A 16516-nucleotide genomic window follows, 5' to 3' on the forward strand; every position below is an offset into this window, starting at 1 on the left:
GTTTAATATGTAGCTACACCATTTTTTGGCTTTAGTCCATAATATTTACACCTCATATTTATCTGGATCTCATTTTTGAGTTATTCTAGTTGCATGCCCTCCAGTATCACAAAACTGACAATAAAGTTGACTTTGACTTTTGGGTAGCTTAAGCTAACAACCTAAGCGCTCGAAACAGTTACTGGAGTACAATGCCGCCCTCCAGGATTTAGTGGGGAAAAGCGGAAACGAATAAAAATTTACTCAAGTAATTGTACTTAATACACCACCTCTGGTCCAAGTTGGTGCTGTTGGACTGTATCTGACAAACCTTATCAAATAACCCACTTTCTGATTTGCTTCATTTTACTGAAGGTAAGATTTAGGAAAATCAGGTGTTACAATAAAAACACAAAACTTCTTAAAGGAAGCTAATTCACAATCCTGTAGACATCCAGAATCTCAATAAAGACCTCTGCAAAAGTAACATTTTTACCAAGTTAACAATTACTAAAGCTAAGAATATTGGCTTTTACATTTTTATTATATTTTTGCAAGGTCACAAAACCATTTCAGTTCATCCCCCCCAAAGTATAGTTTTTATTTTTGCTTTAGTTAAGTAAAATGGGTTTTTTTCACATTTGAGTTACCTAGGATAACCTTGTTTGAGTGGTTACCAGAGCATCGTGCACATACTTAATTTAAAAAAAGAAAGAACTCTGATCTGTGATCACCTGAGAGCGCTGCTTTTTGAGGGGTAGTCATCCAAGTTTAACGTTATTTACTCATTCGTCATGAAACACATTTCTAAAGCAGGTAAAGACACGAGCCTTGATAAGGAGACACTCGTCATCATGAATTCCCTTATCTTTTTTGTTTTTTTTTTAATATGTTGTTGTATATATAGATGGTTCATCCATACACCAACCAAAAGCTTGAGACCTTCACGATAAGTCCAATTGTACATGCTTCAAAGATGTATCCAACTGCACTGTCAGTGCTCACACTTGTCCTGCAGCCAATAGTGAACACCAAGAGCATTCTCTTTTCCTGAAGTCGCCCACTGATCCCCTCTGTAACCAGATTATTACAACCTGCCATTACAGAAATCACTTGCAAAGTAACAAAGTTACAGCTGTTTTCATTTTAAATAGTTTTCAATTTAAAAAAAATTTGCAGTCTGATACAGAGGGCTAGGAGACCTGAACAATATGAAAGTGCTAGTATTATTAATTTACAGAGATCAGGCATCACATAGTGCTATGAATTATCCAATATGCTACATATGAATACAGCTGTTGATACCTTACAAATGCCTCTGGTTGCTTTTTTTCAAGGCTACTTGAAAAATAAACAATAACCTTGGCTTGTATGTACATAAACATGAGTTTTGTTTATGCTGAAGATAACGTTGATTTCACCACTACCAGAGGTATAATCTTATTAGGCCAAATGGCCATGACAGTGATAATGAAATATTTAGTCCCATTATCAATTCTAACGGTTAATCCCCCAAATTTTGTGTAAGTGAGAAAAAAAACAACAAAAAAACAAAGCCAAAAAGAGTTGCTGTCATGGTATCCCCCTCCACGCTGGGCTCCAGAAGACAGCGCTGTTCAGAGCTTCTTCATCATCATCATCATCATCATCATCATCTCCTGCATCGTGCTCAAGTTCTTGGTTCGTTTTTCCCCCCAGCCACTTGTTGCAATTTGGTGCAATTTCCCCCATTTGACAGATTGAAGAATGACTGAGAAGAACCAGTTCTGGAACCACTACTTAAGGGAACAACACAAGCTTTTTTTTCTTTTTTTTTCTCTTTTTTCACTTCACTACAATCAGTCACGGAGTAATAAAAAGTAGAACAGATGACTCAATTCATTCCTGGAGCAGTGCCTCCAAAGTTGAAAGTAGATGGCACCACTGGCGCTGTGAACTTGTATCCGCCGTGTTTCTCGATCATCTTGGATTCTGTAATAAGATGGGCAATATATTTTTTAATAAAATAAAACAGCAGAAAACAGTTGTTTGCTCAAGATTTACTGCTGTCCAGCTATGCAGCTCACCCAAAACAACCAAGTAAAATCTTTATCTTTTTACCATGACAGGTACCTTGATTTACTCCCACTGGGCAGCCTTTACTATTTATTTGTTTATGCATGCCTATTAGGCCCCCATGAAGAAGGAAAAGATGGTCTAACCAAAGAAAGTCTGGAACAAACTGCTTGGCCATCGCTGTGGTCCATTATCAAAGCTGCAATGGTGAGGAAGATCCCATTTATTACTGAAGTGGGATTTTAGACATGTTTTCTTTCGTGTGGCAAGCGTCTTTTTTTTTTTTTTTTCTTTCTTTTTTTTTTTTATGCCTTGCATTTCTGAGCCAATAATGGCTTATTTCAGTACATCAGTCTGAAATGCAATTAGATGGAGGCAGTGAATGCTAAAGTAGTTTTTATTACAGGTACAACTGCATCAACAACAATGAAAAAGAAAAAGCAGCACATACAAAAGCACTTTATTTTCAGACTTTAGAGCACCACAAGATTTAAATTGGCAAACTTGGGTAGTCTTAGCCGGGCCTCACCATGTGCTGCCCGTCTCTGATCTGCAAGTGTGGCGATGTCCTGAAGCTGTTTGCCCTGTTCCTCGTCGAGGGATTGTGTTAGCGCCTGGTACCATGCTGGGTCACGGTTCTGGAGATCTGCACCACATTGAGGTGACATCAATTAGTGAAAAAAAAAAATACACATGCATATAGTGGTTTGTTTTTAGGCCATCAGTAGCTTGTGGTCTTACTCTGTAGAATGACTTTGAAGATCTGATATTCGTCCACCAAGTTATCTTCGTCATCTACGGCTGTAGTGTAGCCCTCGAGTGCCGTCTCCTCTGCGTCGTCCTCCTCCCAGTCCTCGTCGTCTCCATCCTCGCCTGCATGCTTTGCCAGCATCTCCAGGTATTCTTGGCCCTCCTCGTCAATGTCATCCTCGTCACTGCCCAGCTCCGCTATAATTACAGACGTAAGATGACACATTTAGACATTACCTCCCTGATTAACGCTGAACGCTTAGACACATTTAAAAGAAATAAATAAAAATCTTCATCTTACCATTATCATCCTCTTCTTCCCCATCCTCCTCGTCATCGTCTTCCTCGTTCTCATGCTCTGCTCGACAAGCGTACGCCCTCTTGAGGCCACTGAAAAGCAAGATGGCTGCTGGAAGAAGCTGGCTGGCCACCTGGTTGATGGCCTGAGGCCTGTGCTCGAGGTCCATGAGAGCACACAGTCCCAGAATGCACATCTTCCTGTCATGGAGGCTGAGAGAGAGGAGTAAAAGCATTAAAAGGTGCTGAATCTTCTGAGATTCAACAAGGATGAACAGTCAACACAAGATATACTGAGATAAGACGCTTGGGCCAGTCACTTTAATTTTATACTCTAATATTTTCACTGCCAGCAGACAGACTGTTAATAGTGATTTCAAGGTAACCTTTAAATCAACTAAAATAAAAATAGTCAGTTAATTCTGGAGAAGACAAATATTTTTCCTAAAAAAGGTGACTTTCCCTCTTCCCCCCCCCTCAGTGTCTCATCTGCATATCCCTCCAGTCACGCAGCAGCTGCACCGACCCAACCTTTCTAAAAAAGAGCCATCGGTCAGATGTGACAACAGGCCGCTACATTAACTGCCATGTTGTTCTACACTTACTGAGCACCAGCATCAGTGAACCACAGGAGCAAAGCTAAACCAAAAGGTTCAAGAGTCTGGAACAACAGTTCTTTGTTTGTCAACGTTTTGAAATTCTCCACAAGCAAATGAAAAGCTCTCTCCCTTCCCTTGTTGGGAGGCTTTTATTGCAGTTTCAGTACCCAGCTCCATTAATGTAATCTCAACTCAGTATGAGGGGAATATGCAGCAAAACAAGAACTAACGCAGCCATAAAAATCAGCAAACAGAGTCATAGACAGAGCCTGATGCTGCTTGTAGACAACACCGTGATTCATTCCCAGTCTCTTCTTCACAGTGAGAAATACAGCCTATTAATCCAAAATCCAAAGTACCTATACTATTAAAAAGTTCTTTTACAAGATCAGTGACAAGCTAAATGGATAATAAAAACTAATAAACATATATGCAGCTATAAAGAAAACAAGTGCAGGGTTTTGTTAGAAATGGCCCTAACAGCCTGTTTTAAATTTACGAGTAGTCATTCGTGCTGATTAACAGTGATTACTATTCAATGTCAGTTGGGGAAATAAAAGCAAATGTGTTTTGTGCATCTTCAATTGCTGACTGGCGCACACCTAAGCTGCGATTCGCAGTATTAAAAACATCAGTCTTACCCCAGGAAGCAGTCAACGTCTTTCAGCCACTGGCTTATGAAGTGGTTTGTGATTGGTTCTGTGTTGTTGGGAAAGCGGAGATTCTCCAGAGTGTTGAGGAGCAGAGGAGGGCTGTAGTACAGTGCAGCAATGGCCACCTGGAGGCACATAGTCCTCAGCTCGCTGGTCTTCACCTCCCGCGTCAAACGCTCCAATGCAGTCGTCACAAACAAAGGCACAACCTTCAAGGGCAGGATGAAGTTTAAAAATAAATAAATGAATAATAATAATACAAAAAAATCCCAAGCAGGAACTGTACAACAAAAATCTACTTTTACATTTTATTTCACAGCCAAGTGGTGATGCTCTTTTTAATATAACAGCTCATTGTTCTGATGCGTAGATGCAGTCTTTATTTAACACTGACCTGATCAATGCCGCGGCCTTTGCACTGCAGAATGATCACTTCTAGGAGCTTGGCTGCGTGGCACTCTGGGTCCTCACCTGGATCGCCCGTCAGGATCTGTGTGAACACACAGGATGGTTTAACACCAAAATCGCGCTCAGCAACTAGTTTAGCCTGAATATTAAAAAAAAAAAAAAAAGCCCATCTCACATTATGTAGAATAAACTGCAGCACCTTACCTTCTTACACATGCTATAGATTATCTCCAGGTATTTAGTGTCAGAGAGGAGGGTGTCCGTATCAACTGTGACATAGTTGTGAAGGAGAGGCATCATATCTGAAAGAAAGACAGTTATTCACTCAGCTGAACAGACAGACAAAATTACACAGGGTGTGAAAAATTCATTGGAAAATCAAAGTACCTGTGAAATAGTCAAAGCCATCCTGCTGGAAGACTTCATACACAAGTGGAAGGAGCTGCCACATCTGCGGTGACACCTGCTGGCAGGTGAGGCTGTGGGCCAAGGACAGGATCTCCTCGTAGAATTCTGGGGGTAAAATCCAAAGTGCATCACTGGAGGTAAACACGATCTGTTTACCACAAAGAGTTTAAGACCAGCATGTGGGAGGAAAGTGGAAACACAGGAAGAACCGGTCTCCCTTACCCAGTACATGCTGCTGCAGCACAGTGCCGATGACCTGCAGGCAGATGCCCTCGAGCTGCTGGATGATCTGAAATACCACAAAACATCAAAGAAAATTCAGAATTCACTTTCAGTTTCACTAAAGAAGATGCAGCTGTTGAGATCAAAACTATATTGCTTTTGCGTCACATAAGGCTCTTAAATTTAGCACGAGTAGTAAGTAAAATGATTTAATAGAAAACAGTCTTTTGGATGCAAACCTTGTTATTAGGGGTGCAACGATACTCTTATCGATATTGAACCGTTCGATACAGTTCGGTACGCATATGTATCGAACAATACAAAATTTTTAATTTATTTTATCAACTTTCCTTCTGACGATGCTGTCTGTGTTGAGCGCTCAGCGGATCTGCGCTCGACAGTGCAGCCTAGGCGGAGTAGTCGAACGCAGATTCACTGAGCGCAGGGCAAGCTAGCGAGACAGAAGTTAAGCTCTCCTTGCAACATGGCAAATTGAACCTCCCCCACCCTCATTCAGATGTGGCGTTTGGAACCATGTTGGTCTTCATGTGAAGCATGACCCTGAAGGTAAGCGCGTCATGGACAAAAGTAAAACAGTGTGTCGGATGTGCCACGCAATGCTCAATTACATTGGTGGGAACTAGTGTGTTAGCGCAGTTAGCTCGTTAACGTGTTGGCCGTTCAGCCCCACGCACGGGGCGATCCGCGGTAGCTTGTTAACGGAGATTTGCCGTGTTGTGGCGTTAATGTCATTTTAACGAGATTAACGCTGACAGCACTAGTGGGAACACAACGAATATGACTGCACATTTACACCAACAGCATCGTAGTGCAAAGACAAGTGGAAGCAGACAAAAACAACAAGCACGCATGCTACAAACTTTACCCGAGTCATTTAGACAGCCGTTAGCACATGATTCTCCTTATGGGGACCTGATATGTTTAATATGCTGCTGAGAATATAGCCCAGAAGAAGCGTATAGTGTAGCTTTTATTTTGGAAAGAGCCATTTCTCTGTAATAAACTCTTTTCCAAAGATGAGTGATTCCTCGATCAGATAGATTTTTTTTATTATTTTGTTTCAGCAACATTAAATTTAAAAACTACTTTTGAGTTAAATATATATTTATAATTTTAATAAATGACAAATTAAAAAGGCATGAACATTTTTTTGTATCGAAAAAATATCAAACCGTGACACCAAAGTATCGAACCGAACCGTGAATTTTGTGTATCGTTGCACCCCTACTTGTTATATGTGGAAATTTGAATTGAAAACACAAATTTCCAGATCCACTTGGAAACTTTGGACTAGAACTCCCCAACTGTACTAACTGTAACCTGGGACAACACTTATTTGAGTCAATACCATCTGTGCTGTTAGGTCCTCTAATGCACCTACAGCCATTGATTTGGTTACATTTCCATTTTCCCAAATCCACAGGTCAAATAAAATAATACCACTTTGGTGCAGCAAAGCAATGCATGTTGACAATCCTGAATTACAGAACCATTACGCAATTTAAAAAACCCAGAGTGCTTATTGACTGAGCAGCAGTAGTCCTGCGTTTCAGCAGACATGGTGGCAGCGTGCCCCGGCTCTATTTCTAGCGTCTGCCTCAGCCTCTGAGTCATTTTGAACATGGTGAGAACAGAGCGTGTTCCCAGGAGTTGGTGGGTGGCTCGAGTGTGTTGGCAGGAACGCTGTAGCAGCAGACCAGAGCCGCTTCCACAGAGGAAGTGGCACCGAGATGAGCGATCAGCCGGGAGGGGTGTACATGTGGGCAGCGGCTACGGTGGCTATGATGCTAACCTCTTTGTGGTCCTCCACCACACTCAGCAGTGTGTCGATGGTGTTGAGGATGCCCATGGCGGTCACAGCCTTGTCATCCCCTCCCTCCTCGTCAGGGCCCGTCTGAATCACCTGGTTGAACGTCATGGCCTGCCAGAGAGCAAACAGGAAAGAGCATTACGACTGCGTCTATGATGAGCAGAGTACTTTCTAGTGAACCTCATAGCAACACATGAATCATCAGGCAGGAGATTGATTAATATGAAGGCTCCACTTCTGAAAAGGGAAAAGCAACAAAAACAGGAAAGAGGGGGGAGATTTTGTTGTAGCTTTCTGTTAAAAGCAGCAAAGAGGAACTGCAGTCACTTTGCAAACATTCAGCATCAGTCATCAGTGCATGAGATGGAAAATAAAGAAGCTAAAGGGAAGAAAAGTCAGAAACATGACAGGACACTTAATCGCGATACTGATTCTTCCTTTCCCAGGGATATTATATATTTATTAAAAATCAGGCCACTGGTACTTTATCTGTCATGAGAAACTTGCAATTAATCTTCAAATTCTTTAAAAAAAATGAATACAACATTTTTTTCCTTATGGGATGACAGCCCTCTCCTCATTTATTGCTCTATAGGAGCAGTTTTATGTGGCATCTTTGTGAGATTATGCCATGACAATGTAGCCTCCATCATGTCTGCACTTACCAAATGCTGTGTCATCTCCACTGCAATTGGAGTGACCTCCTCACTGTATTCACAGATCATCTTCTGTATGACATTAGTGAGGTCGTCATTCTCCGTCTCTCTGACGATGTGCAGGAGTGCCTGCATCACTGGCCGAATGAAGGGGGTGATGTATTCTTTGGCTAAAAACGACACAAGGAAAAATGTTGTTAGATGGGAACTGAACTTGAGTGTTTTAGTATCACAGGCTCCATGAATAGATTATCTCACCCTTCTCCTGATTGCTAATGAGAACTTGTAGGGCGATAGCGGCCTCCACCTTAACTGGCATCTCATTGTCATTGATTAGACAGTTGCGGGTCAGCTCGAGGGCCGTTTGCAGATTCTGGTCATTTTTGAACTTCACCTCGCAGAAGTAATGCAGCACCCAGCAAGCCTATGGGAAAAGGTGGCAGGACCACTGATTAAACACATCCTACATAAAGTTATTCCGTGCTATTATCACACAAGTCTGACGACTGGTGATTATGTGGATTATGTGATCACTTACTCTGGCTCTCATGTATCCCAGTTCACTGCGGAACAGGGGGAAGACGTGATTCTGCAGCATGAACTCCATCTGGTCTTTGTATATCTTTTTCTGCATAAAACGAGGAAGAAGAAAAAAGTAAGTTTCACGAGGCAATCAAAACAGTTTACACTTGCAGTGGTTTGCAGAAAGAGGATGCAGGCTGAATTCAGATGATTGATAATTACACAGCTTCAGCACTGATATTTTGCCCACAGCTAGGAAAGTATTAAAATGGACTGCAATAAAGTACAACCGAGTAAAGAGCAGTTTTCACCATCAGTGCAATATCTGCAACTGAACACATGAGTGAAAGTGGAACTAAATGTCTTTTAGTTTGTGCCTAGAAAACAGGATTTGCCAGATAAGTGGAGAAAACGGGCCAGTGGAGAGACGTTTACCTTGAGCAGGATTTCAGCCAGAGAGCCTATCATGTGAAGGGCGCCGTCCTTTTTCCTGGGGTCAGAGGTGGGGTCTGTGAGAATCTGGTAACAGAAGCCCATAGTCTTTTGCAGCACCTAAACAGTAAGAACATTTTATTATTTTCTGGACCTCAAATACAGATTATAGGGATAGTTCTTTTTTTCCTCCCTCTTAAAAGGGTATAAATTTTTAATACAATTAACAAAAAATGGCCTCACCTCTTTCCTCTTGTTGCAGGCAGTGAAGAGAAGCGTCTGGGCTGCGGTTGTTGGAGAGATAAAATCCTCGAATACATCTGACAGAGACAGCACAGATTGGAGTAATTGTTAGTCATCACTCATGCACGGACTCTTTTGGATTTCAGGCATTGATCGTCTCAACTTACCAAATTTCATGCGGATGTACTCGTATGGATCCTCCTGCCAGAGCTCCTCATCGCTATCTGTGTAACACATGAGGGGGAAAACCACGTCCTGAATGATGCCCTGAAAGATCAAAGTCACAATGGTCAGCGAGCATCAACACAGATGTCAGGTTTGTTCTTGTACAGAAACAGTACATCAAAGTGCTCATTGCAATCATTACAAATGGAAAGATGCACTTTAAACTGCAGTTATCAAGGTTCATTCACTGCTCTTTTTCAAAGTGTTCCAGAAACCACTAACAGTCTTATACATAATTGTGAAATATCTAGCACATTTAAGCATTTTGAATTTTTACCTGGATGTGTTGTTTGAGGTTTTTCCACGTCAGAGCGTGCGCTATGCCCTGGTTGATATAGTTGAGCGTCTGTTGGAGTACTCTGGGAGCCACATATTGCTTTTCCTTGTATTGGTATAACACTTTCAGCAGCACCTAGAGGCAAAGTGTGCAAAGAAACTCCTTACATTTGTGGGTTTCACTCCAAAAAACAAAGTTCAATTTAAAAGGTGAGATGCTGCTGCTCTTTCATCTTCCAAAGTTCTTACCTGCTGTGCACCGACTGCATATTCCTTTAGGAAAAGTTCAGCAAACTCTGCGTACTCTTTGGTTGTGTTTCCTGGGCTTCCATACCTGCAAACAGAGTATGAATGTTAAACCGAGTGGCAATCTTTAGGGCTGAAGTATTAAAACACCATTAAATAGCACATTTACAGCCTGGTACAAAAAACTGGTTAGTTTCTTTCCTCATAATAACTGGAGGTGAGAATTTTTTTGGGGGACACTGTAACGCTTAAAGTGAAGGGTGAGGAAGATTGATGTAGCAACACAAGCAGCCCTGGTGACTGCTGTCTAGTAGGATTAACTTATACTAATCCAAGTATAGTTCATCAATGTCGCTTCAAAAATGCTGAGTCCAAACCCAGTCGGTGCGTCTATTTTTATTTACTTTTTTTTTTTTTTTTTTTTTTTTAAAAAACATGCAGTCTATGTGTTAAACTTGCTCCTATCATTTGCTGAACAAGTTAAGGGAACAATTATTGGATTTTTACCTCTCAAAGAGCCGAGCCAAGATGTGGAGGGCCCACTTCTTACACTTCCACCATGGAAGCTCAGGCCGCTCATCTTCATCGATCTGCATCGTCTCCTGCAGCACAGACAGGAACCAGTATCGCAGTCAGCATGCGGAGCAGGTAAATGTGAACACCTTGTGGAAACTGGAAATCTTTTTTCCCTACTTACCGGAGGCACATCTCTGTCTACTACCGTCTTCAGGATTTCCATCCACTCTGTCAGGTTCTGTCTGTTGATGAGCTCCAGAGGAAGGTTGTACTGTGGAAGGAGACAAGGAACCAGTCATTTACTCCAGTGTCACCAGATATTAAGATGTGTGTCAAAGAAGGAGAATTAAAAATAAACAATGATTTTGCTGAGCAAACCAAAGAATACCTGGAAGAGGGCATAGAGGATTTTAAAGATCTGTTTCTGTATGAGGACAGAGTCAGTAGAGTGGTCAGAGAGCAGCTGGATGAAGCGTTCTTTCAGCATGGGCATGAAGATGTGCATGGCGGCCACCAGTGGTTGACGCTCTTCTGGTTTCTTGTACCTGTTTCATACACAAGGTCCACAAGCTCAATGTTAGACCCAGGGCGTGTGGTATAAGACCATGTAAAGGTCAACAATGAAAACTGACTTACTCGTAGTTTTTGACAAGCTGGTAAAGACAAAGCAAGATGCCCAGCCACCCTGCACTGTTGTCTGACTGCAGGTAGAAGCCAATCTTGTCCACGATGGCCGTCCACTTGCCGGGGTAGTCATGCTTGATCATGTGGTGAATACATGTTGTCAGCTGGACCCTGAAAAGTTCAACAGACGACTTTCAGATTGGGCAACTTAATGCAAGAGTGACAAACTCTCCTCAGCTCCTCCTCTCTCTACTCATCCAGTGGGGTTTGTGGTTACCTGATGCGCTCGGGGGAGTGGATGATGGCCTCCACTATGGTGTCTCGAATGAACTGCCTGTCCTCCTCGGGGATGTTATTAACAGGCGTCTCTGTGCCTGAACCGTCTCCATCGCTCCAGTGCTGGGTTATCATGTTCTTAAGGTAAATCACACCTGGACAGACAGGGAACACAGAGGTTACAGAGCACAGCCCAGAAATGCAACACACACAGTGATCAACATCACAAAAAAGATTACATTTTAGCACAAATAGTTAGGCAGCTTCCAAATGAATGCACGGAAACCACGTGGAGAATGAAGAAGAGACTTAAAGGAACTCTGTTTCAAGTTTTGCTCCCTGACGCTCTTTCGATTATCTTTGAGATGTAGCGAAACTGGACTTTTAAGGAGTGTTGACAGCACTTCACTGTATAGGAAAGAGGTGTGACGGGTTTATCAAAAGACAATAGCTGATAGCTTTAACGTAAATGAAAGCAAACTATTAAACTGAAAACATGATTCCTACCATAACGTTTGAGAGACACTCCAAAGACTTATTCTGGGGAACGATATGTGAACTTATGAAAAGGAAACATGGGTATACGATCCCCAGAAAAGGTAAAAGGCTATATATCTGCTATCTTAAAATGGGTATAAAATGGACAAATACACAAACTAAGACTTCAAGACAGACAGATTTTACCAAAGAAGAGCAGTCTCAAATACCAGAAGGAAAAATAACATGGAAAGCGAGATTTTAAAATCATACTTCTCTTCATGACGGGATATCAAAATAAGCCACCAACTTCATGCAACCCTTAAACTCACACCCATCATCATTATGGCGGTGTACATCACAGCAATGTGAATTGAGCACCAAATAAAGCCTATGCTGCAGAAATAAATTCCCTCTGTAGGTCAGTTTTGAATGTAGCACCAGGGTGTCAGCTGGGTTCACATCTACAGTGTGGGGGCCTCACTATGAGGTTTGTGGCTCACAAGGAAAGGCATCTGAGAGAGCGGAGGTCAACACGAATGCCTACAGCAACTGCGAGTCAATCATAATCCACCCCATCAATGCTGATGGAGCACAGCCCTCCGCCCCCCTTTCACCGATGACTACACTGCACAACAAAGTCCCTAGGAATGTGTCATAAATTAAATTTATGACCACGAGGAAAATGTGTTTACACAATATACTTTCAACCTCTGTATTTACTTTGTAACAAATCTTGAAACACAACTCACGCTGCACATCCTGTCAACACGTATTCAAATACAACTCAAATCTACATTCAAACACGATGCCCAGAGACAGCTGGCTGCCATCAATGCATCTGATCAATCTATTTATGGGAAAAAATTATCTAATAACTGTCAATCACCACTAAAGCAGCGCCACTCATATTTCAAAAATTTAAAAAGCATTTTTGTTGTGTTGGACAGCCTACCAGCATCAAACCAGACAGGCTGCAAACAATAATCTGGCCAACCAAAGTGACTACATGCCAGAACAATAAATCAAGACATTAGTTTGTAATCAGCTTTACTGTTGATATTAGTCCAAAGCTTCTGTACAGTCTGGACCGCAAAATAATGTCTGACATTTTCCCCCCCCTATGGCTAAAAAAGTAATTTATAATACCTGAGCACAGATCTATAGCAGCTTAATTTGCTGGAAGAGCCATGTATTCTTGGGAGGTGTGTGCACAATAATTAAGATGTTATGTGTGCACTTTCTGTAACAACTCTGGCCCAGATTTTAACTTTGAGGAAGGTGTCAGTGGAGGGAAAGCTCTATGTTCAGAGAGCAGCATTTGACTGAAGCTATATTTAACCAACTCCACGTGTGCAATGCACTTCAGCGTGGTACTTTAGCCTCACAAAAACAAGTGTGAATCACAGATCATCACTTAATAACTCTGTTTAAAAAAAAAAATAAAAAAAATTATATAATCGACCTCTTTAACTTGGGAATCGCAGGTAATAGATGTGTTTTCTTATTTAATGCAGTTTTATCCTAAAGTGTAGGATAAAAGCGGTAAAAAAGTCAAACAGTAGCAAGGTGGATTCAGTGCACACTAAGGTTTGCAATAACAGCTTAAAATAAACCAAAACATTAAATTAATTTTCCTGACCAAGTCCTTGAGCACTGATCATGCTCAAGGACTGAAATAAACTGAAATTGAAGTGAGAACATTTTTACAGATGCTTAAAATAAATAAATGTAATCACGTCTTTTATTTGTGGATTTGGTTTCAAGTCATAAAATAGTTTGACTCAGAAAATACACTAAACGTATGAACAGAACATTAAAGCCAATGATGAGTCACTTTTCTTTCAAAGAAAACAACTGCGATTAACAATAATTATTAGCAAAAACGTTTGGTTGTTTTGTTTTGTTGGTTGTTGTTTTGTTTTTTTTAAATCCTACGACTGTATAATTATTTGTTTGCTGAGAAAGTTCTGACTCACCTGCTTGCCTGACAGGCAAATCCAGCTGATCAGTCATGGTGACGCGAAGCAGCGTGGACACAAAATTTACCCGGGCGTGACCCTGTAAGCATTGAAAAAATATATATATACGTAAGCTGGTTATAAAGACAAAACATCTCCCCTCTCTTTGTTTAAAGAGTGATTATTTGCCTTCATTATTATTAGTATTTTAGACAAGATGGTAGAGCTGACAGGAAAGGAGAGACATAGAGCAGGCAGAGTGACACAGAGAAAATGGCCTGGGTTAGAATCAAACCCAGGCTCCTACAGTAGCCCTTCAGCATACGGGTAGCCCATTTAACCAACGCCCCATCATCTCTCTTTTAGTACCATTTCATGTGTGCTGGACTTCAAGTTAGTTTTAATTAATCTTTTTGAGCTGGCATTTAAGTATACTTGAATTGGTCCAAGTCTAACCTGCAGTTTGAGCACACACTATGTACTCAGATAATCATACATCACTGTTGCTGAGTAACTGGAAACAGAAATACATGACTTATTGTTACAAATCTGCAATATTATGATCTTTGAAGGATTTTTAAAAAATTATTTACTACAGGGGGAGGAAAAATATCCCATAGCCAGAGTCAGTTTTACAGCATCAGACAAGACATTTTTCCAACCTAAAACATGATGAAGTAATAATCATCACCAGAACAGAAGCGACATCAGACTGGTACCTGCTAACTTGTACAGCCAAAAAAGCATGATCAGTCTCTGATAAATACATTAATGTCCTGCAGCTCAAGGGTCAATGAATTTGATTTATCTTAAGCTTCATTCACTGTTCAACTGACAATTCTCCATGAAAAGCAGTGAGAGTTTATGACTAAGCAAAGAACCACATTTAGAAACCACAGATTTACTCCATCCTCCTCCAGAAGACATGACTTCTATTGAGAGAAGAAAAAAAAACAAAAAAAACTCCAGGAGGTCCAGCCAGCTTTGTGAAAATACTCCGAGCTCTGCCATTCAAGGGAAGCAACACTAACAACGCTTACGTGGGTGTAAAGCAAAACCTTAGCCCCAAGCATTGCCAATAATACATAACTGAGACATTAGCGCCTGAATAATAAACAAACTCAACCATTTCATTCGGTACGCCCATGCAAGCTAGTGCACTTCCAAACAACAAAAAATGATTATTCCATGTTATGCTCATTGAGTTGGAAATGTGTCCAACTCCATCACTATACGACACCAGTTAGGTCCTCAATGGCACATGAAATTAAGACGCTTTGCAGCAATAACTTTTATTACAAACACCTAAAGCAGTCCAGCAAATCAGTTTGCTACGAAGTGCCAGGGATGGTGGTTTAATTTTACAGGATGGCAGGACTCTGTCCCGCATTTAATCCCCATTAACAAACCAAATACGCTCTCAGACCTTAAAAATGTATCCAGTTGTTTTATACAGATTAATTTCCGTATATCAGAAATAAAACTAATTGTTAGTGTGACCAGACATTTTTTTTTAGTCACACAGTGCGGATGCTGCCTCGACCAGGATAGTTGCTAACTCTGAACTTTAGCTCATACGGACCTCGGAAAACCTATTTCGTTACACATTTCACGCAGTAGATGTGAAGCCCACGATTCTATAACGGGCGAAGCCAAGACAAACTGTACTAAAATAACCGATTATGTAAATTTTATTGCGTAGTTAAATACTGTGAACAGTTCAGGGACTGCCAGTGACACGTGAGCAGCTGCTATGTAGCGGAGCTACAGCAGCTCATCCAACAAGTAGCGAAGTTAGCTAGCTGACATTAGCCACCTAGCTAGACACCAGTATCCCGCTGTTAAATACCCTGCCTTCCACTTGCCTTGCATTTGGCCGGCCTCTTTTGCCACTCAATAAGCCGCTCGAATCGTTCTTCCGCCGTGTCAGCCTTGAATTTAGTCGAAATTGTACAGAAACGATACGAGCACAGCTCACACTTATCGCTTCGGCAGGGCAACAACCGTTAGCTTCTGTAGCATTAGCGGCACAGCTGGCTGAAGATGAGGCTAATAGTGACGCTGGTAACTGCCACACGAGCGTGTTATCACCTAATCACAAAAAGGACTGATCACGTCGCGTTTATCACGCACAAAAAACAGCAACTAAAGTCTGGGCAATCAGACAGTCTGCTAGCCGAGGGGGATATGAACGCCTGAACTGCCACACTAAAGGCAGTAGAGCCCAGCCTGCGTGATCGCACCATCTTGATGTTGTGAACGGCCGAGGCCCGACCCAACCAAGACCGCGCCACAACTGCCTTCATCTTAACTTTTACCTCGTTCAGCTGTCGCTCCGCGGCCTCCCGCAGATTGGGGTCCATCGTACCCCTAAGGGCCTCGACCAAAGCGTCGGGATCCATCACGAAAACTCTGTTTACGGCTCGGATTTCAATATATCACAGCTCTATCAATTCCCAGTCACTGCGCACATGGACGCACGGCTCTCCGGTTACCCGGCGCGAAAGGAAGCAGTGAATGAAGTACCCGGATAGATCAGCGCCAAATTTGTGCAAGACGAACTTCCGGTAGCGCCCGTGGAGCTCTGGGAGGTGTAGTTTCCAGCTACATGGTATCATATTATCTACTGAAATGAGGAAGCTGACCCACCTACTGGCTGCATTTATTAAACGATTGAAAAAACTTTTAGTTTTAACGCCTTTTATTTCTTGATTTCTTTGCATAAATAAAGGTCATTTAAGGCTATTCATTATGAAAGTCCCAGTTACAAAGCTTAGAATGATTTACATTCTCATTTGATAGTGTGAAATAAAGTTTCTATGACAGAATGCATGGATGTGAATGAGAGGGAAGCTTAAAT

At 41.6% G+C, this 16516-nt stretch overlaps 1 protein-coding gene across 2 annotated transcripts; it reads right to left on the reverse strand.

The window, feature by feature from the left end:
- Positions 1–838: 838 nt before the first annotated feature.
- Positions 839–16188, reverse strand: ipo7 (importin 7). 2 transcript variants are annotated; one of them, XM_082527562.1, is made up of 25 exons: positions 15975–16188; positions 13675–13756; positions 11220–11373; positions 10955–11113; positions 10707–10863; positions 10500–10589; positions 10310–10404; positions 9806–9890; positions 9558–9692; positions 9223–9322; positions 9056–9132; positions 8816–8932; positions 8397–8486; positions 8117–8282; positions 7868–8028; positions 7185–7313; positions 5372–5438; positions 5129–5254; positions 4946–5043; positions 4728–4823; positions 4322–4542; positions 3086–3294; positions 2776–2982; positions 2564–2680; positions 839–1950 (listed from the first exon to the last, which is right to left on the reverse strand). In XM_082527562.1, the coding sequence occupies exons 1-25, from the start codon at positions 16056–16058 to the stop codon at positions 1853–1855; spliced, it is 3120 nt and encodes a 1039-aa protein (XP_082383688.1). In that variant the 5' UTR covers positions 16059–16188; the 3' UTR covers positions 839–1852. The 2 variants fall into 2 exon arrangements, with proteins under 2 accessions (XP_082383688.1, XP_082383689.1); XM_082527563.1 differs by lacking the exon at positions 15975–16188 and adding an exon at positions 15522–15684.
- Between the last annotated feature and the right edge of the window lie 328 nt (positions 16189–16516).

Source organism: Aulonocara stuartgranti (genome assembly GCF_965226115.1).
Source record: "Aulonocara stuartgranti genome assembly, chromosome: 1".
NCBI classification, from domain to species: Eukaryota; Metazoa; Chordata; class Actinopteri; order Cichliformes; family Cichlidae; genus Aulonocara; species Aulonocara stuartgranti.